Below are 24,754 nucleotides of genomic sequence, written 5' to 3'. Positions count from 1 at the left end.
AGCCATAAAGCGGGGGGTGCATTTTGGTGGTGTTGAGGTTTAGATGCTTGTAAAATGTACAAACAAATGCACTAAAGGCGGTTGAATGTATTCGTTGGAAGCGATTGAGTCTGTGTAATAGGAGGTATTATCTTAGTGCCTCGGAAGGATGAGTAAAACCACCAACGTTAGCTTAGTGTCTAGAGATGAGTTTGTGGATTGGGGAGATTACGGGTCATCAAGTGCCTTTATTTGCCACACTCGCTACAGAGCTTTCAAAATAGATGGCAGCCATCATGCTCCCAACTGGGACGATGGAGATACGGGATTTCAGCTGTTTGGGGAGTTTTGATGATCTTTTCTTCCTTTCTTTTTCTGGATGTGTTTTAGTGAGCCAACGCCCAGAAGTCTGCCCTGCCTGCGTCTGTAAGCTGGCGCTATGCATCCAGATCCTCGGCCCTTACAGACACTGCTGTATGTTGTTACCCTTACGGTTCTGTGCCCTTCTGTGAATTCAGGTAAGAGCGGAAGAATGGTTGTGGTGTTTTGTTTTTTTTTAAGTTTTAAATTTTAAATTTTAATTTGTACAGTGCGATATTAATTTCAGGAGTATAATACAGTGATTCAGTCATTCTATACATGACTCCGTGCTCAGCACCCGAAGTGTGCTCTTTAATCCCCAAGAACGGTCATGTCCACACTCAAGCTTTCCCTCTTCTTAATCCTATAAAAAACAAACTTCAGCTTCAAATCCTCACTGATAATCATGGTTTCCAAAGACATTTCTAAGGTTGGTTTGACCCAGCTGAATGATTTAAAAACTGATTCCTTCAGCAATTTCAGGATCTCTCCGTAGTGCTTCTGGGCCTTGGCAGGCCTTCCTATCATTGTCCTTATAATTTATTCCTCTTGTTGCCTTAGAAACAAATATCATCGTATCATGCGCTTTTCAATAAGAGGATATGTTGCAAATGTCTGAATTTGGAAATTATAACAAGAAAAAATGCTGACTCCATACCACTGAAGAAATTTTAGAATCAGCATGTATTAGTATTCAGTCTGGAGAGAACTTGGTTCAAATCCCAGATCTGCCACTTTCTCACGTGACCTTGGCTGAGTTTCTCTCTACTTCTGTTTTAAGCTGAAAAGCTTAAAAGTGTTGATTGTTAAATGTGTATGTAAGCCCATGCCCAGCGCACGGCGCATGTGCGTTTCTTTTAATTTTAGATTCATGTTCAGATTCCAATAAAAGTAGAGAGAAGTACAAGTGATGTTTATTCATTAAGTAATAGTTATTATCTCTGTTAAGAATACTGTATAACTTTTTGTAAGCCAAAAAGCTCATCTTCTGGTTTTATTTCTGTTTTTGTTTTGCTGAACAACCACCTCAAGTTTTAGTCGAGAGAGGCACACCCCTCAGTGTCCATTTCTGAGGAAATACCCTGTGAAAGTAGGGTTAGCAATTTATTCAATTTTTTTTCTTTCAAGTAGTTTATTCCCCCAGGCTAACAATATTCTTGTCCTCCCCCTTTTGGGTGGAGGGGGAGGATCTGTTTTGATCCGTTAGTTCGAGAACCCACCCTGCCCCCCACATCGCTGAGGAAATGATGTCACAAATGCAACTACTCTAAACACTAAATAAAACTTAAAATTGACACTCTGCTTAGCTTTATATGCAAAAAAAGATAGACTTTGTAGTTCAGCATGACTGAACATTGTTTTATATTAAAGGGAAGCAGTAAGACCATAGCCATTATTTATAGAATAACTTAGTCTTAAAATCAAATCCTTGGTGGGGCGCCTGGGTGGCACAGCAGTTAAGCGTCTGCCTTCGGCTCAGGGCGTGATCCCGGCGTTGTGGGATCGAGCCCCACGTCAGGGTCCTCAGCTATGAGCCTGCTTCTTCCTCTCCCACTCCCCCTGCTTGTGTTCCCTCTCTCGCTGGCTGTCTCTATCTGTCGAATAAATAAATAAAAAATCTTTTAAAAAAAAAATCAAATCCTTGGTGATAGAGGAGCGAATTCTTTTTATTTTGCAAGTTATCTTCACTTTTTCAGGTTCTTAACTTGCGTTTCTTAGAAGCTACTTCATAAAAAGAGCCATTTGCCATTTCTCACTTACAGAATCGGTATGTTGTCTGATTTATATCAGAAGGTTTCTCTCTCTTCTACCCTAGTCATTAAGTCCTAGGTTAATGTGTTGCCCTTCTTTTCCTTCCAAAAATGGGTGTACAAAAATGTTCCTAGAACTTTTACAAGCATTGAGAATGGTAACAGGTATGACGAAATAAGGGCTTGCCTGTAATTATATAGATTCAGATGAAATGTATTCAATATACTCTTCTTTCTCTCTCCCCCTTATTTCCTTCCCCCCCCCCACATTGGCATGTGGGGAACGTTTCCTTGTAGACTTGGCACCTTATTTTATTTCTGAGCCACTGTCCGCTGTCCAGAAACTTGGTGGACCTGTAGTACTACATTGTTCTGCTAAACCTGTGACCGCTCATATCTCATGGTGGCATAATGGAAAAAGGTTGGATAGAAACCTGGAACAGATTAAGATTCATCAGGGGACTTTGACCATTCTATCTCTTAGTCCATCCCTTTCGGGGTCCTACCAGTGCGTTGCCAACAATAGCGTCGGTGCCATTGTCAGTGGCCCTGCAACAGTATCGACTGCTGGTGAGTTGAATTTTTCTCTGGCATCTGTGCTTTTTCCTGGAATTAACCGTTAGTGCTTGCGTTGTTGAACAGAGGGGGAGCATGGGCTCTGGAGTAAACACATAGGAGTTCTCACCACAGCCTTGACGCTTGCTGTGTGTTTAACTTGGGGGAAATGTACTTGAACTTCTGTGAGCCTAGCCTCGTCTTCATCTATAACAGAGGCACACAGATAACTTTTACATGGTTAGGACCTTTTTCTAATGCGAATTCTGAATTCCCTTGTGGATATTTAAAAGTCCTTCACATTAAGGAGGGCACGTATTGCATGGTGCACTGGGTGTTATATGCAAGTAATGAATCATGGAACCTTACATTGAAAACTAGGTATGTACTGTATGGCAACTAACATAATTAAAAAAAAAAAAAGTCCTTAACATCAGCAGCAACAAAAAAGCTGTTGTTTCCTTTGACACCCAGTTGTTTCATGCAGTCCTTTATCTTTCATATCTGATTGTCTTATTTGTCTTGATTACTGAGTGATTTTAATGTATGTAATTGAAACCACGCTAAAGAAGCAGGGAAAAAAAAATTGACCGTAGAGAAAGGAACGCTGAGTATTGAACTGATGGAAAATCTGGAATGTGGTGGTTTTCTTAGTAGGTTTGAGCCATCTGCCTTTCAAATGGTGATGGCTTCCAGTAATGGAAAATGTCTTTGTAAGGGCGTCCCTATTTACAGAACAAATCTGGATTCCCCAGGAGTCGTGAGTTTGTCATAACTGAGAAGAGTAAATGTTTGCGTAGAGCTGTGACCCATGGACAGCTCCAAGACACACTGGAAGGCTGAATTCCTGGTGGCAGGTGGCTGAACGCTTTTAGCCTTGGAGATAATCAAGAACCCTTCCATGCAGGCTCCGTCTGTAGTGCACTTTAAGTAGTGAGAGGAATTGAGAGAGAAATGAGATAGTGCTTGGTTTGTCGATGTCCTAGGTTCGTTCCTGTGAACCATTTGATTGCGATGTGAGTAGCTGCCCACAGAAGAAAGATGCATAGGGAAAGTGCGTTTTGATGAGGGACTGGACTTGAAAAGAATTTATCCCGACAGAATGGGCAGGACTGTACTTCATAGTCCTCCCTGATGTTTTAAGAGCTGCTTGCTTGTCTTGTAATCTCCTGGAAGCACTGACTTCTGGAAAAGGGTGCCGTGACTTAGCTCTAGCCCTCAACCATGCACCCCTACCCCAGCTGCTTTCTGAGATAAAAAAAATCACGCTACTCTGTGAACTGGGATCAGTTGCCACCAACGGCCATGTGGCCGATGTGGCCTCTGGTTTTTAAATTTCCTTTGGGAAAGAGAGTTCAAGTTTGCATTTATTTATTTTAATTTATATACTTATTTACTTATTTCTTTTAGTTCTCGGTGATTTTGGTTCAGCAACAAAGCATGTTATCACAGCAGAAGAAAAAAGTACTGGTTTCATTGGCTGCAGGGTACCAGATAGTAACCCCAAGGCTGAGGTGCGCTATAAAATCCGGGGAAAGTGGCTGAAACATTCCACAGGTGAGACCTTTTACCAAAAGCCAGTGGCACCCATGGAACCAATGTCATTCACCTGCTGTTGAGCTCCATGTGCTAGGGACTGTAGATAGCAAAACAATACGTAAGCTGTATTGTCTCTGCTCTGGGAAATCAAGTGGAGACAAGCACAGATGGCTGTGTTAGAGATATGATTACAGCCCCACACTCCCTCCATTCATTCAGGTCTCCACTCAGATATTTCTTCTTCTGAGACCTCCCTCGTGGCCCCATCTAAAATAATATACCCCGCTGCTCTCTGTCCCCTTTACTTGGCTTAATTTTTTTATTTTCATAGCTTTGGGTTATACGTGTTTTTGTTTGCTTGTATCTTTAATTCATGTGTCACACATGAGTTAAAAGTTGAACCCATTACCCCTTTCTCTGCCACCCCCCTTTCCTGTGCTGGAATGTTGGCCGCATGAATGCAGGGCTTTTATCTGCTTTCTTGATTGGTGTAGCACCTGTGGCTGGGCCCTCGCCGGCAGGATTTGTTGAGAAAAAAAAAAAGACTGGATAGACATAGATGGACGCTGGGGGATCAGTGCTGTAGGTGGAGGTTTGCTCAAGGTGGAAGCTAAGGTCATGTATCTTTTTCTAAATATGCTTGTGCTTTCAGTGTTCTCAACAGATGATCTGTTGTCAAATGTTTGTTTCCATAGGGTTTGATTTTTGTTCCTCTAGTACCATTGACTTTTTTTTCCTCCTGCCTCAACTTTCCCTTTCTTTCATTTAATACATTTTCCCTGATTGCATATTTGCTGCTGTTCTCATGTCTAAATTTAAAGCACAGCTATCAACCTTCATTTGTTTTAATCGGTGTCCTTCTTCTAGAAGCCTAACTGCATTCTCTTCTTTCCTCAGAGAATTACTTAATCCTTCCATCAGGGAATCTTCAGATTTTGAATGTATCGTTGGAGGACAAGGGCTCATATAAATGTGCAGCTTTTAATCCTGTCACACATGAATTAAAAGTTGAACCCATTGGCCGAAAGCTTCTTGTGAGTCGTAAGTATTTGGGAGAATAATGGTAACTAGGAAGTGTCCTCAGAAGCATTCCTTATAAAACATTGGGAAAGCAGAGTTCATTTTTCTTTCAGATCCTGTTTGCTTATCATAAGAGAGTCTTATGAAAAATTAAATACGTAAATGCATTATAGAATGGTATTGTACATGTTTTTAAAAGATAATGAATTTTTAGGAGAGGTTTTTGATCAAGATTGACAGAGTGGAAAGCATATGGAGAACTTGACCCTTTGCTCAAATAAACGGAAATTATTGAGAAAATATAACTTTATATCTGCGGTAATCAAATTGGTGGCTAACTGTGAATTATGAAAAAATACATATCTTTTCCCTTGTAGATTATGGTAGCTGAACTAAGCTAGAACCAATAGTCAAAGCACAACAAAGTCGTGGTTTCTGGTCTTGTCCAAAATTTGGCATTTCTCAACTGCTGATTCAGAAATAGTTCCAAAGGGTCACAGAGTATTTTAATTCTCAACTAAAAATGATTTAGCTATCAAGTAGGATCTTGTAGTGTTAGGAAGAACGAAAGGGAAGATGGGAAGGCTCACAGATTTGCTAAGGAAGAGATTGAAAGTGAATATTTAATCATAACAATTTTTTGTTTTCTTTTTCCAGGCCCTTCTTCAGATGATTTTCACATTCTTCACCCTACCTTGTCACAGGCATTAGCTGTCCTTTCTCATAGCCCTGTCACCCTGGAGTGTGTGGTGAGTGGGGTCCCAGCTTCTCAAGTGCACTGGCTGAAGGACGGTCAGGATGCTCTGCCCGGAAGCAATTGGAGAAGGTTGTATTCTCATCTTGCCACAGATAGCATTGACCCAGCAGACTCCGGAAACTATTCTTGTATCGTGGGAAACAAGTCTGGAGACGTACAACGTGTGACTTACATGGTTAATGTACTTGGTAAGATGTGACTTACTAAATTGTTTTTCAAGTCAGGCTAATTTTCCGGTCTAACTGATGTTGAATGGAAGATCTCTTGGGGAACTATAAATGAAATAGGGACTAGCTGGAAACAGCGATACCGGCAGTCAGAACAAGCTTCGTTTTTTTAAAGGCCTGCTGAATTTGGCAGTATTTCTTGGTGGCACAGAACATTTCACCTGGGGTGTTAGTGAGAACCTCACCCCCAGCCTGCCTGTGTCATGCAGAGATAGTTCTTCCTTCCTAATGACATGGAAGAAAGAGATGGGAATTCAGTAGGGTGGAAGATTCTGGGCTGTATCAGTGTGTAGTACCCAGGAGTAGTAGTAACTAAGAGTACTGATTAAAAAATGTCATCTCAAAAAGAAATCTATTTCGGGGCACCTGGGTGGCTCAGTTGGTGAAGCATCTGCCTTCGGCTCAGGTCGTGATCCCAGGGTCCTGGGATTGAGTCCTGCATCGGGCTCCCTGCTCAGCATGGAGCCTGCTTCTCCCGCTCCCTCTGCCTGCCACTCCGTCTGCTTGTGCTCTTTCTTTCTGTCAAATGGATAAATATAATCTTTAAAGAAAAATCCATTTCATCTTATTTTCCCTTTTGGGATGCTTTCACTCTATCTGGCTCATAAAATTTGCATTATTTCTACCTACATTTCTATATATACACTCTATCTCAAAGCTTCTCCTTTCCTTTCTTCCAGGTACCTATCTCACTGTCATGTCTAGCAGCAGAAAATGTTTTCCTTTATCAAAACAGATTTTCACGAAAGCCAGAAAAAAGTAGGTAGTAAGTGGTTACATAGTAAAGATAGTTTTCATAAACTTCTGCATGTGTTTCTTTGCAACAATGGCCTGACATAGGTAACACGGGAAATAAGGAAGGGTAGGGCAGGTGAGCTTTAAAGTGCAATGATAGATCAGGTCTAGATTAATATACATAAGCATATAATTTGGGCATGTATTACAAATGTTGGTCATGATTTACTTTGTCTAGGTGTAAATGACTTGATGGATAGTAAAGTTTTCTGCCTTATATCTAACCTTAAGACAGAACTGACCATGGAAAGAATTTAACTTGCAAATAAGCATTCTTCTGTTTTGGCTCTTGTTTAGTGTGAAATCCAGGGAAGCTCTTAATTTTAAACAAATCACCTGAAACAAATGCTCAGAGAAGCCCAACGCGGGGTGTGTGTGTGTATGTGTGTTGGCAGGAGCTAGGTGGGTGCAGAGATCTAGAAAAAGAGACAATGACATATCAGTAACATATGGTTTATCCTATTAGAAGAAAGTTCAAATACATTTCCAATTTTTTCTTGATGACCACAGCAGATGGGAGAATGTGAGTGAACAATAGTTTGGTTTCAACTAGTTACTGGTAGAGGGAAGATTTTCTGTGTCTTGTGTTAAGTTAAAAAGGTATCTCTTAGGGGCTCGAGTTTAATTTATATGTTTTATTTTCAGAGAATGCTTCGATTTCGAAAGGACTACAGGATCAGACCGTCCCTCTGGGTGCCACAGTGCAATTCACTTGTGAGGTTCACGGGAACCCAACTCCTAACCGTACCTGGTTCCATAACGCACAGCCTGTTCACCCTTCCCCACGACATCTGACTGCAGGAAACGGACTGAAAATCAGTGGTGTGACTGTGGAAGATTCAGGGCTCTATCAGTGCGTAGCAGATAATGGGATTGGATTCATACAGTCTACTGGGAGACTTGAAATTGAAAAAGGTAAGTTTTTGGGTCCCACGATCATAGGAAGTTTTACTTTACAGATAGGCTTTTGCTTTAGTTAGAAATTAAATCATTTTTACTAAAAGGACATCATCCTATTACCGTAACAGAACTAATGCCTACTTCCCACGTTCTTTTCTAGTTGCAGATAGGCATTTTCATGAAGAAGCAATATTATTTGACCAACCTCAATTGAAAAAGAATTTTTTTAATTATTTTTTTTAACAGTTAATACATCGTTTATAAGGCATGTGGTAAAAGTCTCTCATTTCTATTCCCTGGCCAAATATTGCTTTTAGAACTAACTCGTTTTATCAGTTTCTTGAATATCCTTGTATGTACATTTACAATCACTTACATATAACGTGTATTTAATAACATCTGTCTGTTTTTTCTCCTAAATGGTGGTAGTATTTTTCACCTTGAATTTTTCACTTAATATATCTTGGATATCTTCCCATATTAAAGAGTGTTTTATTCTTTTTCAAATTGCTTATTAGTATTCCGTGATATGGTTGTAATGATTTGGCTAGTACCTTACTGATGGCTATTTCTAAACTTTTGCCATTTTAATGCATTCTATAGTGAATGTCCTTCTGCATAGATTATTCTGCACAGGTGTGAATATCTGTAGAATAAATTCCTAGAAATGAACTTGCTGAATAAAAGCATGTATGCATTGGTAATTTGGGTAGATTTCACCGAGTTGCTCTGCAAAATCGTTACTGGTCTTTATACTGTTACCGACCAGCAAGGTGTAACTGCCTGTCTCCTCCTATCCTCACCAAAGCAGGGTGTTGTCAGTTGTTTTTTAAATCTTTGCCAATCCGGTAGGTTAAAAAAAAGTACCTTTGGATCTGTGTTTCTTCTATTATGAGTGAATTGGGCTGCTTTTCACGTGTGTGAGTCATTTGAATTTGCTTTCCCGTGTATTGACTGTTCATTGTCTTTTGTCCATTTTAAAAATTAGATTGTTGGTCTTCTTTCTTGTGGATTGGTAGTTCTTTATGTATTAGGGAAATCAATCTTTTGTCTATGAGTTATGACTATTTCAAATGTCAAAGAATCAGTGTCATGCAGACCAATTCTCTGATCTTCATGCAATTATTTGAGAAGTTAATAATAAAAAACAAGTTTTAATTGGCATGTATTTGGAAATGTAAAATTATACTTCTCAAGAGTGGAATAAAAGAAAAACTATAATGGAAATTTAAAATACTTTGGTAATGAAAATGCCAGAGATTGAATTGTGTAGGATATAGCAAAAATGGAACTTAGAAGGAAATGTATAGCCTTAAATGTATAAAAGAAAACTGGTAAGACTGAAAATTAGTGAACTAAGTGAAATAATGGAAGTGATTGAAAGAAAGCGAAGGAAAGGAGACAGTAAAGATAGGAGCAGAAATCAGTTGAACAGAAAATGAAGATAAAGGAGCAAGGATCAAGAAAAAAGTTGGTTCTTTGTAAAATCTAATAAAATGGACAAATCTTTGGCAAAATACAAATAAACAACAATAGGAATAAAAAGTAAAAGTCTTACAGAGATTAAAAATAATAAGACCATGATAAACTTTGTGCCAATAGTTTACAAATATAGACAGAAATGGACAAATTCTTAGGAAAAATACAACTTAGTAAGGCTGTGACTTAAAGAGGCTGAATAGTTCTACACTATCAGAAGGAAACTGATTAGGGGTTTAAGATCTTCTCAAAGAGAAAACACCAGGCCAGCTGGTTTTATGGAGAGTTCTACTAACTTTCAAGTAACAGGCCATTCCAAATATTACACAGACTCTTCCAGAGAAAGGTAGAAAATGGGACCTCTCCAGTCAGTATGATTTTGATGCTAAAAATCACAAAGGAATGGCACAAGAAAGGAAAATCAAAGGCCAATCTCATTTATGATCATAGATGCAAAAATCCTATACAAAATATTAGCAAGCCATCAATATATAAGAAAGGGAATATAGTTTGCCTAAGGAGTCATCCCAGGAATCTGTCAGAAAATTTAAAGTGCTATTCATCCTTTTGATTGAGTAAAAAAGAAAAATAATATGATTATATCAATAGAGGGAGAAAAATTTGACATACTTCAGTATCCGTGTCAGACACTCTTAGAAAAGTAGAAATAGAAGGGAATTTTCTCAACTTGATGAAAAGTTCTAACAAAATCTTACAGGAAACATCACTTTTAGTGGTGAAATATTGGAAGCATTCTCTTTAAAACCTCTTTTATTTATCATCGTATTGGAGGTTCTAACCAGCGTGGAAGGACAAGAAAAATAAACTGTGTAAGGATAAGAAGGAAAGAAACCAAATCAATATTAATTTATAGCTTCCGTGATTGCCAACATAGAGAATTCTCAGTTTGCTGGTGAATTATTAGAAATAGTAAAAGCATTCAGCAGGGTGGCTGGATGAAGACCATCAAACAAGAATCAATGACTTTCTTTATACCAATGAATTAGGTTTCTCTAGAGAGACAAAACCAATAGAATATACAAGATACAAGAGGAGGTGATTTATTATAGGAATTGGCTCACATGGTTATGGAACTGGAGAAGGAGGAAAGCCAGTAGTGTAGTTTATTTCCGGGGGGGGGGGGAGGTGTGGGGGAGGAGCTGATGGTGTAAGTCTTGACCAAAGTCCAAAGGCTGGAGAAACACAAGCGCTGATGTTCCGTGTCCAAGGGCAGGAGAAGATGGATCAGCTAAAGCAGAGAAAGAATTCACCTTTTCTCTGCATTTTCATTCTACAGAGCACTCAGCAGACTGGATGGTGCTCACCCATGTTGGGCAGTGCCATCTGCTATACTGTGTTCACCAGTTCTAATCCCGACCTCTTCCAGAAGCACCATTGCAGACACACCCAGTTATCTGGACATCCCTTAGTCCAGTCTAGTTGACACATAAAATTAATCGTTACAACCAGCAACAAACAGAGGATATAATTTAAAAGTCACCTTTCAATATTAGCAACATTAAAAAGACCTGGGTAACCTGGAAAGGTACACCAGTTGGTAGATACCCAAATTCAGTATTAGAAGCTCTCAGGTCTTTTTAAAACCTTCTGTGTAGATAAAATCCTATCAAAATATTTTGAGGATCTTGACAAACTGGTTCTGAAATTTATATGGATGAGGAAAGGCCCAAGAATAAGACATAGGAAAAGAAGAAAAGGAACATGGGGGACTTGTTTTTACAGATATTAGTATACAAAAGTCTGTGGTAATTAAGATATGACATATTGGTACAGGAACAAGTAGACTCTTAGAACAGGGGCGCCTGGGTGGCGCAGTCGTTAAGCGTCTGCCTTCGGCTCAGGGCGTGATCCCGGCGTCCCAGGATTGAGTCCCACATCAGGCTCCTCCGCTGGGAGCCTGCTTCTTCCTCTCCCACTCCCCCTGCTGTGTTCCCTCTCTCGCTGGCTGCCTCTCTGTCACATAAATAAATAAAATCTTTTAAAAAAAAAAGTAGACTCTTAGAACAAGACAGAGACCGCCAAAAAGACATTTGCACCTGAGGACTTGACTTAGGTGACATTGCAGACCCCCAAGAGGAGGATATCCATTCCAAGTTTCGGTGTGGGATAATCGGTTGTTAAAATGGAGAAAAAGAAATTAAATCTCTAATTCATAATGTATACAAAGATAAATTCCTAGTGGATTAAAGTCCTATCTATGAAAGGCAAAATGACAAAAAAAAAAGATTTTATTTATTTATTTGTTTGTTTATTTAGAGAGTGTGAATGGGGGGGATGGGCAGAGGGAGAAGAAGAGACAGAATCCCAGGCAGACTCTCCCCCAGGCAGGAATCCTGATGTGGGGCTTGATCTCACAACCCTGAGATCATGACCTGAGCTGAAATCAAGAGCTGGATGCTTGACTGACTGAGCCGCCCTGGTGCCCCGAGATGGCAGAATTTTTGAAGAAAATATAGGAGAGTATCTATCTGATTGGGTTTCAAAACTTAAGACGTTTTGAGCTAATTTTTTTAAAAAGATTGATATGACTACATTGAAATTAGAACATCTTTGTTATTAAAGGATACCATTAAAAATTAAAACAAAAGCAATATACCGCGAGAAGATACTAGTAACATGACAGAGCTAATAAAAGAACATATCTGGAGGATATACAAAGAACTCTGAACCATTACAAAAAAGATAAATGACCCAATAGAAAATTGTACAAAAGGCACTTCACAAAGGAGGAAGAATATCAGTGACACAGGTGAAAAAATGTTCAACCTCATTAGTACTCAGGGAGGTACAAGTTATGAGCAGTGAGACAGCCTTACTAGACTGGCCAAAATTCAGAAACCTAATCATACCAAGTGATGGTTTTGTCAAACGTAGGAAGTAGGATTGGAGGAAGAAAAGAATGTGCTAGAGAAATATTCCATTGTAGGTGCACTTAAAAATAGCTTCAAGGATGCATGGGTGGGACAGTCGGTTAAGTGCCGGACTCTTGATTTCGGCTCAGGTCGTGATCTCATGGGTTATGAGATCGAGCCCTGTGTCGGGCTCTGTGCTCAATGCAGAGTCCGCTTGGGATTCTCTCTCTGTCTCCCTCTGCTCCTCCCTCGCGCTCTCTCTCTCTCTTTCACTGGAATGAATGAATGAATCAATCAACCAGTCAATCTTAATTAAAAAAAATAGCTCCAGAGAATAAATACCTAGGGCCAAAAGGAAAGAGAGTTATTGTCACTGTAGTTTGGAAAAAAAGTGTTGTTCGTGTATATGGTAAGAAATACATTCATCGACTTTTACTCAAAACAGGCTTCTCTCCCAGGATTTTTGTGATCAGGTGTTCTCCGCTGGAGTTAACTATGTTTTTGTGAAGGAGCATTATTTTGTTTTACGCTACTCCACACTGTTTTCGTGTTTGAGCCTGAGGTTTTGGCTTTGCCTGTTCTGTACCTAGAGTGGTCCGATGTGTAGGCGACATATAGTGGGAAGCTCTCAACAGATTTCTTTATATACATTCCTTTTTTTCTAAAGGACAGGAAGTCTAAGTAGGAAATGTCTAGGAGCCTACAATGAAGAATTCTACTTTTTTTTTTAGTTTATTTATTTGAAAGAGAGAGAGCACAAGAGGGGCACTGGTGGAGGGAGAGGGAGAAGCATGTTCCCCACTGAGCAGGGAGTCCGATGCAGGACTCGATCTCAGGACGCTGGGATCATGACCTGAGCCGAAGGCAGACGCTTAACCAACTGAGCCACTCAGGCGCCCCCAAAATTTTACGTTTTATGGGCAATTTTACTTGCTGAAAGTTGAGAAGGGAGCCAACAAGGAGCGAGTTATCTTTGTTTTAATTATTACTGTCCTTACTGTATCACTGTTTGCATGTGACTTTGCGAACACTGTTATTTCAGTGAATGAATGTGTTCTCCATACTGTTCTGCATGTAAAGCATTGCTTAGGGGATCGTAACTAGATTTACTGTGGTGAGCATTTCCCAAAGAGTTTATATATGTTGAATCATGATGTTGTGTACCTGCAACCGATGTTATATGTCCATTATACTTCAATTAAAAAAACACTGTTGAGAAACACATATAAAAGATGTGTTTAAGACTGCTACTTGGGCACCACATTGAGAACATTATGCAATAGGATGAATTTATATTATTTTGCATTGTAGATATAACAATGTTCTTTCTTTTTGTGTGTGTGAATTACTTTTTTATAGACAGCGGACTCAAGCCAGTTATAATTACAGCACCAGCAAGTGTACAGGTGGTAGATGGAGACTTTGTGACTTTGTCCTGCAATGCCACTGGAATGCCAATCCCGGTCATGCGTTGGTACGACAGGCATGGGTTGATAACCAGCCATCCGTCTCAAGTGCTTAGATCTAAATCCCGGAAGTCACACTTACGACCGGGGGGCTTTGACCTGGAGCCTGTCTACTTCATCATGTCCCGAGCCGGCTCAAGCTCTCTGTATATTCAGGCTGTCACTCAGGAGCATGCTGGGAAATACACCTGCGAAGCTATGAATGAACATGGTACCACACGGTCAGAGGCCATCCTCACGGTGGGTGAGTGGCCATTCGTTCTTTTTCTCAGGCGATCAGCTTCCTCTAATAGTAGGGGATAAAGTGCTTTGAAGTATGTTATTTTCATGAGTCCAGCAATCTCTAAATATATATACTTTTTCCCAGTGATGGTGAAATACAGAACTGTAGTGTTTGGTGTTTGGTCTTCACATGAACCGGATGAACCTTAATCTCCATTTCTGATCTTTCTGTCAGGGTTGTAGTTGTCCTATGGACAGCTCTCATTTGGGAGCAAGCCCGGTTATGACCTCTTTTCGTGATTAATGCGTTTGGTTTTCTAAGCTACTGAAGGTGGTCCTTGCAGACATGTTTCAGGGGAGCCCTTGACAGTACAGTGCCCAAAGTCTCAGGGGTTGGTTTTCACTGAGAGAGGGGAATCATGGTCTATCAAACAGTACCTCTTATTCAGAGTTACCTTTCTCATGGGATGTATAACATTAATTCTTGATATTCTCCTGATTTTTGGTGAGGATGTCTTAAAAGCTTTATACAGTTTTTGAAGAGCTAGTATGTAGAGTATCGGTAGTATTAAGATTAATTTGAATTCGACTTGCTTCAAATTCAAACCTTCTGTCAGTGAGTATTTAGGGCAGCGTTCCCCAGCAGGTAGTCCATTGAGAGGAGACTGTCACCTTATTTGTCACGCAGAGGCAGAGTATGGCCCTTAGTTTTGGGAGCTAGGTCCCTGCCATGGGCCACTGCTTTAGAGGACTTCGTGTGGCCTCCTTCTGCCTGGGTCCTCAGATGCCACAGGTCAAAGAGTCCATGGGGTTAAGGGGTTGTGCTTACCCGCAGCCTGGAGCCCCTTTTCATCCTCGTGTACGGCAGGACGGGGCTCTGGAATTCCTCGCTTTCGTTAGTTCACAGTCTGGTTCCACACAGCTCTTTCTCCCTGGCCCATCCTCCAGAGTGCAGGCCACACCACCAGTGGCCGGTACCCTTACGCTAGGAGAGTGGACAAGGGGTGGTCTTTTGCACGGGACTGAAGGCAACAGACAGAGGTTGGATGTGTTTCCGTTCCCATGCACACAAGGCCCCTCTGGCTCTAGAGGAAGCTGGAGGCAGGAAGAGGAGTGGGGAAGGCCGGGACTTCCGTTTATACTCTTGTGCTGCTCTGTGAATGCCAGAGGTGGGGATGACGTGGAGGGTAAGCGTGGAGGCTGGGTTGACATCCTGGCTCTGCCACTTCGGAGCTTTGAGACCTGGGGCAAACTGTTGAACTCGTCTCTGCTTGTTTCCTCATCTGTGTCACAGGGATAGTGGGGGTCGTACTGATCAGATAGATGTGAGGATTTAAGGAATTCCTAATACGTGTGAAGTGTTTGGAGTGGTGTCTGGCGGTAGAAACCCTTTAAATTCTAAGTATTAGGTTATAATTATTACTAATTACAATTAAATGATAATTATTCCATGTAGTGGTTAGGGAAGGAAGAAATAGCTACTGATTTAGTCATCTTAAGAATCCTCAAATGGGGCGCCTGGGTGGCTCAGATGGTTAAACGTCTGCCTTTGGCTCAGGTCATGATCTTCAGGTCCTGGGATCGAGCCCTATGTCGGGCTCCCAGCTCAGCCGAGAGCTGCTTCTCCCCCGCTCTGCCTCTCCCCGTGCTTGTTGCTCTCTCTGCCTCTCTCTCTCTCTTGCAAATTAATAAATAAAATCTTAAAAAAAAAAAAAAAGAATCCTCAAAGCAGGTAGCTGAGTGTTGTATAAATATATACATATATAAACATGGGTGGTGTATGTATATGGGTGTGTATTTATATATCTGTTCTGCCGAGCAAAAATCAGAGTGGCTCTACTCAAAGTTTGTTAGTTGTAAGACAGGTGTAACCCAGGTACTGCTTGGTTAACTTTTGGCTGATGGGATTGTTTCATGTAAATACAGGGTAGCGGGAGGCATAGATGTGATAGTCAGAGCTGATGGAACTAGTTAGTTTGTCTAACTCCCTCACTTTAAATATGAAAGATATAAATCCCTTGGAAGATACATAAGCTAACTTGTTTAGCTTAGAGCTTTTTAGATCTTTAAGATCCCTCCTCCCCCAGGATGTTAAGTCTAGATAAATACTATTTTCATGTATAGTAAGTAACCCCATCACCTACATCCTGCCTAAGTAGGACTGCATTCCCTCTTCTGCCCGCTCTGTAATTATTAAGATCCAGCCGAGTTTATCACAGCTCACAACAATGCAGAACAACCCACTTTTACAGGAGTCTGAGCCTTATTAAATTCTAGCATACCGAGAGCTGTTTACTTCTTTTTTTGTGAAGAGGGGAGTAAGCAAGGTCAAAGACAGAGATGACTTACCCCCCCCACTTTTTTCTTCCCAGAGACCTTGGGTTTTGAGGTCTTGGATGTACAAATATTTGTAGAGTGGGTTGTAACTCTTCAGAACTATAATGGGAGTTGGCTTGGGACAGTCTGGGTAGGGGTGGCTGGTATGAGTGGTCACAGTGGGAATGGCTTTGACAACTTTGGTTATATTCCTTGTTGAGTTAGTTTTAACTCAGAGTCATTAAGTTCATTGCCGTTAAAAGCAGAGTTTTATCGATCTCTTTTCCAATTCAAAAAGCGTTCTGCCTTTAGAAATGCTAGATGTCTCATCTGACCGTTTCACAGAGTTTTGTTTTTTTTTGTTTTTTTTTTAAGATTTTACTTACTTATTTGAGAGAGAGAGATCACGAGCAGTGGGGAGGGGTAGAGGGAGAAGCAGGCTCCCCGCTGAGCCAGGAGCCCCACGTGGAACTCGATCCTAGGACCCTGGGATCATGACCTGAGTCAAACGCAGACACTTAACTGACTGAGCTACTCACGTTCCCTCACAGAGTTGGCATTGAGGCCTTATAAATTGTGTCTAGTAGCTCGTGATTGCTCAAGTTATAGTATTGGAAATAGTAGAGGGGAAGGAATTGAATCCCCTTCTTAATAAAAGTTACAGGAAAGGCTCATTGCATCCTGAAGAGGAGAAAGAATTCTGACCCTCATATGATTAGACCCCGGCTGGAGCGTAAGTCTGTCTCATGCCTCTGTATCAGTTGAGGCATGTGGTCTTTAAACTCTTGTACAGTCAAATGCCACTTCCCAGTGGTAACCAGCCCAGAGGATCCATGAAAGTGCTAATGATAAAAAGGTCATTCTCCACCACGCTCAGCCACAGCTAATTACCGCCACTTGCTCAGTCCCTCTGCCCGCGGCAGCAGCCCCAGCTCCCGCCCTGCCCAGCCAGCCCACGTTCTGACTCACTAGGTAAACACGGCAGGTCCAGGAGCAATATTTTGAAGTTTGTCTCAGTGAACTTAATTAGTTTTCTCCTATATGATTTTCTCACTGGCGTTTTGTTTTCTTTAACGGAGGACGCATCTGGGACACCTTTTCTCTTTTAAACCGAGTACTGATCTTACATCAGAACTGATCTTACACCGTTAGCTGTGGGGTTTTTTTTTTTGCTGCCTCTCTCCTAAACTGCTGTGATTGTCCTAAAAATGCACCCACCTTTTTTTTTTTTTTAAACCAGGAATCTGACTTCATCGTGCAAAAGAAACGCTTTCACATTGTTTCCCCTGCTCCCTTCCTCCGCACAAGTGGTCAAAAATAGGAGATCTTTTTGTTGCCGGTATGAATAGCACTTTAGAGAAAGCAAGCTGTCAGTACTTGGGTTTCACGGTGCTGGCGGCATACTTGTTTTCCTAGACTGCTTTCTCAGTTTTGACGGCGGCACCACTAACATTCTTCTGCCCCCTCCTGTCACCATCTCCCAGAACCCTCATTTCTTCATCTGTGAAGGAGGAGTGGTACTATCTACCCAAGAATGTTCTTTTGAGAATTTAATGAGATTATATTCGTTAAGTGTCTAGCACTATGCTTGGCACATAATATGTGCTCAGCAAATTTTGGGGGGGGGTGGGGGTTGAAATGCAACCTATTTATTTTTTCAGTGCAAATAGAAGTATTTTTCCCTTCTCTGGATGTCCTGGATGCTTATAGTCATATTGGACTGCAGGCTTGTTTTGTTTTTCTTTAGGTTGGCAGTTTCTTTTTTTTTTTCCCTTTTATTTGCTTCTTTATTTTATTTACTAGAGTGGCAGTTTCTTAAGCCAACCTTTGATTCTGTCCAGAAAGAGGGCTTGCTTTGGAAATAAGTAAACTCATCTTTTATCTTTGCTAGTCTTGTTTCATTTCTTTCCTCTTGTTGAATATAAATTGTTTTGCTGTGTAGGGTAAGTATTTTAGTTATCCAACAGCCCCTTTATTTATTTTTTTTTAAGATTTATTTATTTATTTGAGAGAGCGCACCAGCGAGCATGGGTAGAGGAAGGGGCAGAGGGAGAGAAGCAGACTTCCCGCAGAGTGTGGAGCCCAACACAGGACTCGATCTCATGACCCTGAGATCATGACCAGAGCCAAAACCAAGAGTTGGATGCCTAACCGACTGAGCCACCCAGGCGCCCCTCCAGCAGCCCCTCTATTATGTCTTAGAGTTCTGTGGGTTGACTGGATACAGCTAGGTAATTCTGCTGGCCTTGTTTTGGGTCTCATGCTGTTGCAATCATATGGCACCTGGGGCTGGAACAGCCAAAGTGGCTTCACTCCCATGCGTGGTGCTTTTGTGAAGACTGGAATCCCCAACTGCCTCCCCTTCCTTCCCTCCATCTTGCCACACCCCTATAGTCTCTCTGCATGGCTAGCTTGGCTGTCTGTATGTGGCAACACAAAAGAAGTGCCAGGCCTTCTTAAGACTCAAGGCTGGAAGAGCACAGTCTTACTTCTGCCTACCATTGGTTAAAGCCAGTCTTAGGGTCAGCCCGGATTCGGTGGGGAGGGTACCGTACGAGGGTGTGAATACTGAAGGCTCTCTTTGGAGACTGGCTGCCCAGTGGGTACTAGCCTAACTCTTGACTGTTTCCTTACTATTTAGTTCACCTCATCCCCAAGGGAATGCATTGCTTCATTACCAACTGAAGTAAACGCTCTGTGTTCTCCAACTTAAAATCTTCCGAGGTTAAACTAGCAAATTGTTGTAAAAGGGAATACTAGCGTAGAGCAAGGAAAAACAACATCCTTCAGATCACTAAACTCCTGCATCATGTAATTGATTTTTCAGTAAGAGGTTGCTCCTGGAGGTTAGATGTTTCTAAGAATTACAGATCGAAATGTTACCTGTTGTCAGTTGGGCTCAGATTGTCAGTGTCCGTGTGGGCAGTTACACCGCTGGGTAGAAGGCACTGAAATCATGAATTTCCTCACGCTCTCTCTTCTGTCTCTTTTTCTCCCATACTCTGCAGTTCCTTTTGAAACGAACACAAAAGCGGAAACAGACACAGCTTCCGATCCCACTCAGAATGATAAAAGAGATAGTTCAGAAGCTGGGTTATTGAGCTCCTTTCCCGTGAAGGGGCACGCCGGTGCAGTGGACTCAGCCCCAGAGAAAAATGCTAGTGGGGCCTCCGTGCCTGACGCCCCCATCATTCTGAGCCCTCCGCAGACCTACACAGCTGATACGTATCACCTGGTCTGGAGGGCGGGGAAGGATGGCGGGCTGCCCATCAATGCCTATTTCGTGAAGTATCGGAAGGTAATCTCTTCTCATTTACCGGCTTTCTCTTTGCTCGCCTTAACATCGTGTTGTAGAACACGTGCTTATTGTCTTAGACATTTATGGAGCGGCGGGAAACAGGACAGGCGTGTTCTAGGACTGTGAGTTTGGGAGAGCTATCCCAGCAATCATGCTGGATAAATCAGTCTTCTAAAAGCAGTAAGAATGAAGTGTACATAATTTCCCCCAAAACAGGAATTCCCAGAACCCGGTGACTTCTTGACGTTTTTTATCAAACATTTTAACCCCTTGGGTATAAAGCTCCAGAAACCACTTTTTAAAAAGTCATCCCTTCCCTTTCTGATATAGTAAAGTACAGTTTATTTAGCAAATAAAGCAGTTTCTTATTAGAAACCCCAAACAGAGTCCTCTGGCGTAATCTGTGACAGTTGTTTTTATTCCAGGTTGTCCTTCTTCATTGTATTGGAATCTCATGTTGTTTGGTGATTTATTCGGGTGAACCTCGATCCTCTCAGTTGATTTTTTAGTGTTTATCCTTCCAGGGGCTTGTATGAAAGCAAACTGAGAAAATCTCCTCCCTTTGTTTAATGAGACTAGTAAATGAACCAAAGATGCCCTCATATTTAAAATACTTTGTCCAAGCCATTTTGGTACCCGTCATCGAATAGTAATATTTTTAATATCTAGAAAAGCGAACATGGTGATATTTGAAAGTTTATTCACTATTTCTAACCTGAGGATTCCGGGTGAAGAAACTTTCACCGTGATTCTTACCCACAAAAAAACTGCGTGCGATGTCATTTCCTGGTTCCATTAACTAATATGCAGCAGATTGGATCTTTTTAAAATTATTTCCTCCAATACATGTGAAAAGTGTCAAGACATGAAGAATGCTGGAAATAGATAATGGATAATTATAGAATTCATATGTGCCTACATATTCTAATTTATATTATAATTAATACAGATTATATTTATTTTATACTCCTATTAGCACAGTAAGAAAGGAGTATTGTTTCCTTTACAAGTAAAGGAAGCAGACTCTGGGAGATCAGATAACTTGCTTGAGGCCGTAAATTAGTGGTAAGTAGCGAACTAGGAGTCTTTTTATTCATAAGAATTCCTAAGTTCTTGCTGCCTACCAGTCTCCTTCTATTTCTTAGTGTGAAGTATTATGTCTCTTTTACTTCCAAGGGGATATTCCATACCAAAATTCATCTGAAATTGAAGATTTTTCTCCAATTTGAATGGAAGGTTTTTCTGCCCTGAATCTCCTTTTTTTAATGGCTTCTTTTCTCTTGAGTAGCTAGATGATGGTGTTGGCCTGGTGGGAAGCTGGCACACAGTTCGAGTCCCAGGAAGTGAAAATGAGCTCCATTTAACAGAACTGGAACCCTCTAGTCTCTACGAAGTTTTGATGGTCGCAAGAAGTGCAGCTGGTGAAGGGCAACCTGCTATGCTTACCTTCCGAACGAGCAAAGGTGAGTATCACCTCCCTTAAGAGGGGTGAGCTGGCTGGCTTGATGTCATTTTATTAGTTAAGTGTCCCTTTGGGTCACAGAGAGTCTTATATATAAATTCACTAAATAATTTTACTATTGTACATTTTTTGGCCATGCATGTTGTATCATTCCATCCCATCCCATGTTCTCGAAATACTTTTGAGAGTTTATGATATGTAAAGCATTAGCGTAGGTGATAACAGAGAAAACAAAGAGATCAAGACAAGATCCATCCTAGTGGGGTTTCTGCTTTGCTAAGAAGGGTAAGACACATAAGTAAATACCAACTACAAGGCAGGATTTCAGTTCACTAAGATTTACTGGATGCCTTCTGTGTGCTGGGCAATAAAAATCAACCAAACCCCTTACCCTCATGGAGCTCACATCCTAGTTGGGAGAGACTTACACCTAAGCTATAAGTACATTAAAAAGTGATGAATGCTAGTAAGAGAAATACATTAGGGGATGGATGTAGGAAGTAGATGGGGTAGCAGTTGGCACAATTTAAGTGAGGTGGCCAGAGAAGTCCTCCGCGAGCAGAACTTCAAGGGTGAAGCGGAAAGCCATGTGGATATCTGGGCAAAGAACGTCCCAGCTGAGAGAGTAGCAACTGCAGAGACCCCGGGGTGGGGTGTGCTTGATGTACCCTAGAAACACTGGAGGGGAGCACTGAGACAGAAGCAAAGTGAGGAGGCTATAAAGGAGGAAGCTCCAGGAGATGACAGAGTGGCCAAACCACATGGTGCCTTATCGACCCTGCAAGGACATTGACTATGACTCCGAGTGAGCTGGAAGCATTGGAAGATTTGAGCTGAGTTGTGACACCGTCTACTGTATGTTTCAATGGGGGATTCTGGCTGTAGGGTAAGGATAGACTGGAGGAGGGCAAAGGTGTCAGCAAAGAGGCCCAAATATGACAAGTCAAAGACTTAGACGATGCTAGAGGAGTACAAAGAAAGGATGTTCTTTCTGCGGGGTAGCTTGTTGAGGGTAGGCTTGATTGAAAGGATGCCATTAGAGCTTGGCCATAAATGGGCAGAAAGACCAGTGAGTGGAGAGAGGAACGGGGCGGAGGAGTATTTTAGCATGACACGAAAATAAAAAGGAGGTGTGATCAGAAGAAATTTATTTATTGGCTTTTGGAAAAGACTCTTTCATACTAATTACAGAGTCTAGCTAGAAAAAGAATGGGTATTTGTACTGTATTTTGAGTTAATTTTCATAATTAGTCCGCAGTTGTTTATAGATTCTAACCTATAAATACTGAATAATAAGCATGTATTTCAGTTTTACAATAATCACCCATTTTCACTTTTTGCCTCTTGGAATTTTAAAACTCAACATAATAATTTTCCTATAAAGAAACAGAAGCTCTTTAAGCATGAATTTTATGTTTTAGAATTAAGAAATAGGTACAGTGAGAAGAGTGGGTGAGCAGTTTGAAAGCCTTTACTCTAGTCATTTGGCTTTTTTCACTTGTGGTGTTTATTCTGTGTGTAAATGAAAGCCTGATGAAGAAAGACACGTTTTAGTTTTCCCTTAAAGCTACTGGAAAAAGACAAAGTAATTTTTCAAGTGCTGTTCCTCAGATTAGCTAAGTATTTTTAAGGTAGGTCTTAAATTTAGACACTGTTACAGAGAAGTTCTTATATTTGTATACCAGTTGGGTTTTATAGTATCTTTTCTTACTCTACATACACATAGAATTTATGTTGCAGCAGATGAGTGTATGTCTTCTAACTTTTCTAGAGAAAACAACCTCATCAAAGAACACGCAGGCGTCCTCTCCCCCCATGGGCATCCCTCGGCGCCCTGTTGTTTCAGAGGCTGCAGACAACTTTGGAGTGGTCCTTACAGATTCCTCTAGACCTAGTGGAGGTAAAGTGGAGAACCTTTATTTTTTTTAAATTTTGTTTGTTTACCAGTGTAACTGACATGTTTCAAATTATTTGGGGGATAAAGTGGGAGAGGCTGTTTGTTTGTCATTCAGATTACAGCCTACCATATAGTTCTTCCAGGTCCTATTTCAACCATTTTTTAATGCCTTTTACTCAAATCTTGGTAACTCAGTGTCATGATTGGTGTTTAAGGTAATAAACTCAGATTCACAATGTTCTGGTACTAAGATTTTATAACTCACAAAAAGGAGTTTTCTGTTTCCTCTCTGGCAAAGAAACCAAATGTTTTTTTTTTAAGATTTTATGTATTTGTTTGACGGAGAGAGAGAGAGAGCCAGCGAGAGAGGGAACACAGGCGGGGGGGGGGGAGAGGGAGAAGCAGGCTCCCAGCGGAGGAGCCTGACGTGGGGCTCGATCCCAGGACTCCGGGATCACGCCCTGAGCTGAAGGCAGACGCTTAACGACTGAGCCACCCAGGAGCCCCAGAAACCAAATTTATACTTTAAAAGTCTGACTTTTTTTGTTTGTTTGGTTTTTTGGTGACTTATCAAAATGTGTAGTGCTACCTATAGTAACTAAACGGTTACATGCCATACTCTGTTTTATTGCTCTGTCTTATCAATGTCATACTCTGTTTTCTTGCTATATCTTGCCAATTGTATGGTTTTAATTTTTAATTTTTTAAATTTTAATATTTTAAAGATTTTAAAATTTATTTTAGAGAGGGGGAGGGGCAGAGCAGGAGAGAGAGGGACAAGCTGACTCTCCCCTGGGCACGGAGCCCAACGTGGGGCTCAGTCTCATAACCCTGAGGTCATGAACTCTTGGTCGAAAGCAAGAGTTGGATGCTTGACCGACTGAGATACCCAAGCATCCCCCAACTGCATGGTTTTTAGATGTCATAGCAATACTGTTTTCAGAAGCCTTCTTTTTAGTATTTAAATTTCATACTTATCAGTTCTGCAATTAAACATAATGTACTTTCTGTGACTGTGTTAATAGGTGTTAGCAGGACACCAGGGAGGGCTTAAAATTTCATTGCTGAGCTCTGAGAATGCTCAAGCTTCTCTTCCCTATTTCTATAGTCTTTCATGAATTGGTCTCAGACAAAAGTGAGTCGTAACATTCGAGCACCTTCTGGAAGCCCTCCGCTTCTTCAGTATCATGAGCCCCTTCTGCTTGAGTGCTTTCACCTCTGAGGAGCAGTTCAGCTGCCTGAAGCAGATTACACGGGTATCCCTTTATCTGAGTAAAGCTCCCATCTGGAAAACAAAAACCTTATGATTGGTTTGACATACTCGGGTAGATACGGACTAAATGCTGTTGCAGTGGAGGTAAAGTCTCGTCTCGTCTTCAGGAGGTTTCCAGCAGAGCGATCACCCAGACAGGAAGTCAGTAACCATATAGGGGGTAATGAAGACAAATGCACCCATAATAATGATTCTGACTCATTGTGCCTGAGGTTCTACCCTCGGGGTTAATGGGATCACAAAAGGAATATGTAAAGGAGGCAGGTGGTGGTAAGAGAGGCCCCCTCAAGCTAAGCCTCGAAGACAAGACCGCTATGAAGACAAGAATGGATGAAGGAACAGGAAAAGAAGTTCTAGGGAAAGACAGTTCCTGTCTGGATGAGGGACATGTTGTATTTCATTGAGAGATGTGGAGGTTAAGGAATTGATTTGGTTGGACTAGTTGCCTTGGGGAGTGACGCCAGAGTGGGGGAGGCAGATGGGTCCCTTGTATGATGTACTTCCAATTTCAGCCTTTTCCTGAAAGCTATGAAGAACTCTAAAGGACTTTAAGGAGGGGGAGACGGGGAAAGGCCGAAGATGAGG

The 24,754-nt window shown here is 41.3% G+C and overlaps 1 protein-coding gene across 4 annotated transcripts in view; it reads left to right on the top strand.

Annotated features, from left to right (window-relative positions):
• Positions 1-24,754, top strand: part of CDON (cell adhesion associated, oncogene regulated) — a 99,464-nt gene that overhangs the window by 36,218 nt on the left and 38,492 nt on the right. For all 4 annotated transcript variants that reach the window (XR_004627071.1, XR_004627070.1, XM_034666049.1 and 1 more), the window contains exons 2-11: positions 370-497; positions 2,388-2,660; positions 4,056-4,202; positions 5,082-5,225; positions 5,862-6,149; positions 7,629-7,898; positions 13,595-13,945; positions 19,248-19,537; positions 20,826-21,000; positions 22,771-22,899. Coding sequence is in view for 2 of the 4 variants with exons in the window: in XM_034666049.1 (XP_034521940.1) it covers positions 419-497; positions 2,388-2,660; positions 4,056-4,202; positions 5,082-5,225; positions 5,862-6,149; positions 7,629-7,898; positions 13,595-13,945; positions 19,248-19,537; positions 20,826-21,000; positions 22,771-22,899 (2,146 nt within the window). In the remaining 2 variants the exon portion in view is untranslated. The remainder of the gene's footprint in view (positions 1-369; positions 498-2,387; positions 2,661-4,055; positions 4,203-5,081; positions 5,226-5,861; positions 6,150-7,628; positions 7,899-13,594; positions 13,946-19,247; positions 19,538-20,825; positions 21,001-22,770; positions 22,900-24,754) is intronic.

The sequence above is a fragment of the Ailuropoda melanoleuca genome, chromosome 8 (genome assembly GCF_002007445.2).
Source record: "Ailuropoda melanoleuca isolate Jingjing chromosome 8, ASM200744v2, whole genome shotgun sequence".
Classification (NCBI taxonomy): domain Eukaryota; kingdom Metazoa; phylum Chordata; class Mammalia; order Carnivora; family Ursidae; genus Ailuropoda; species Ailuropoda melanoleuca.
Note: the sequence above shows the minus strand (reverse complement) of the source record. Positions and strands in the feature narration are given on the sequence as shown.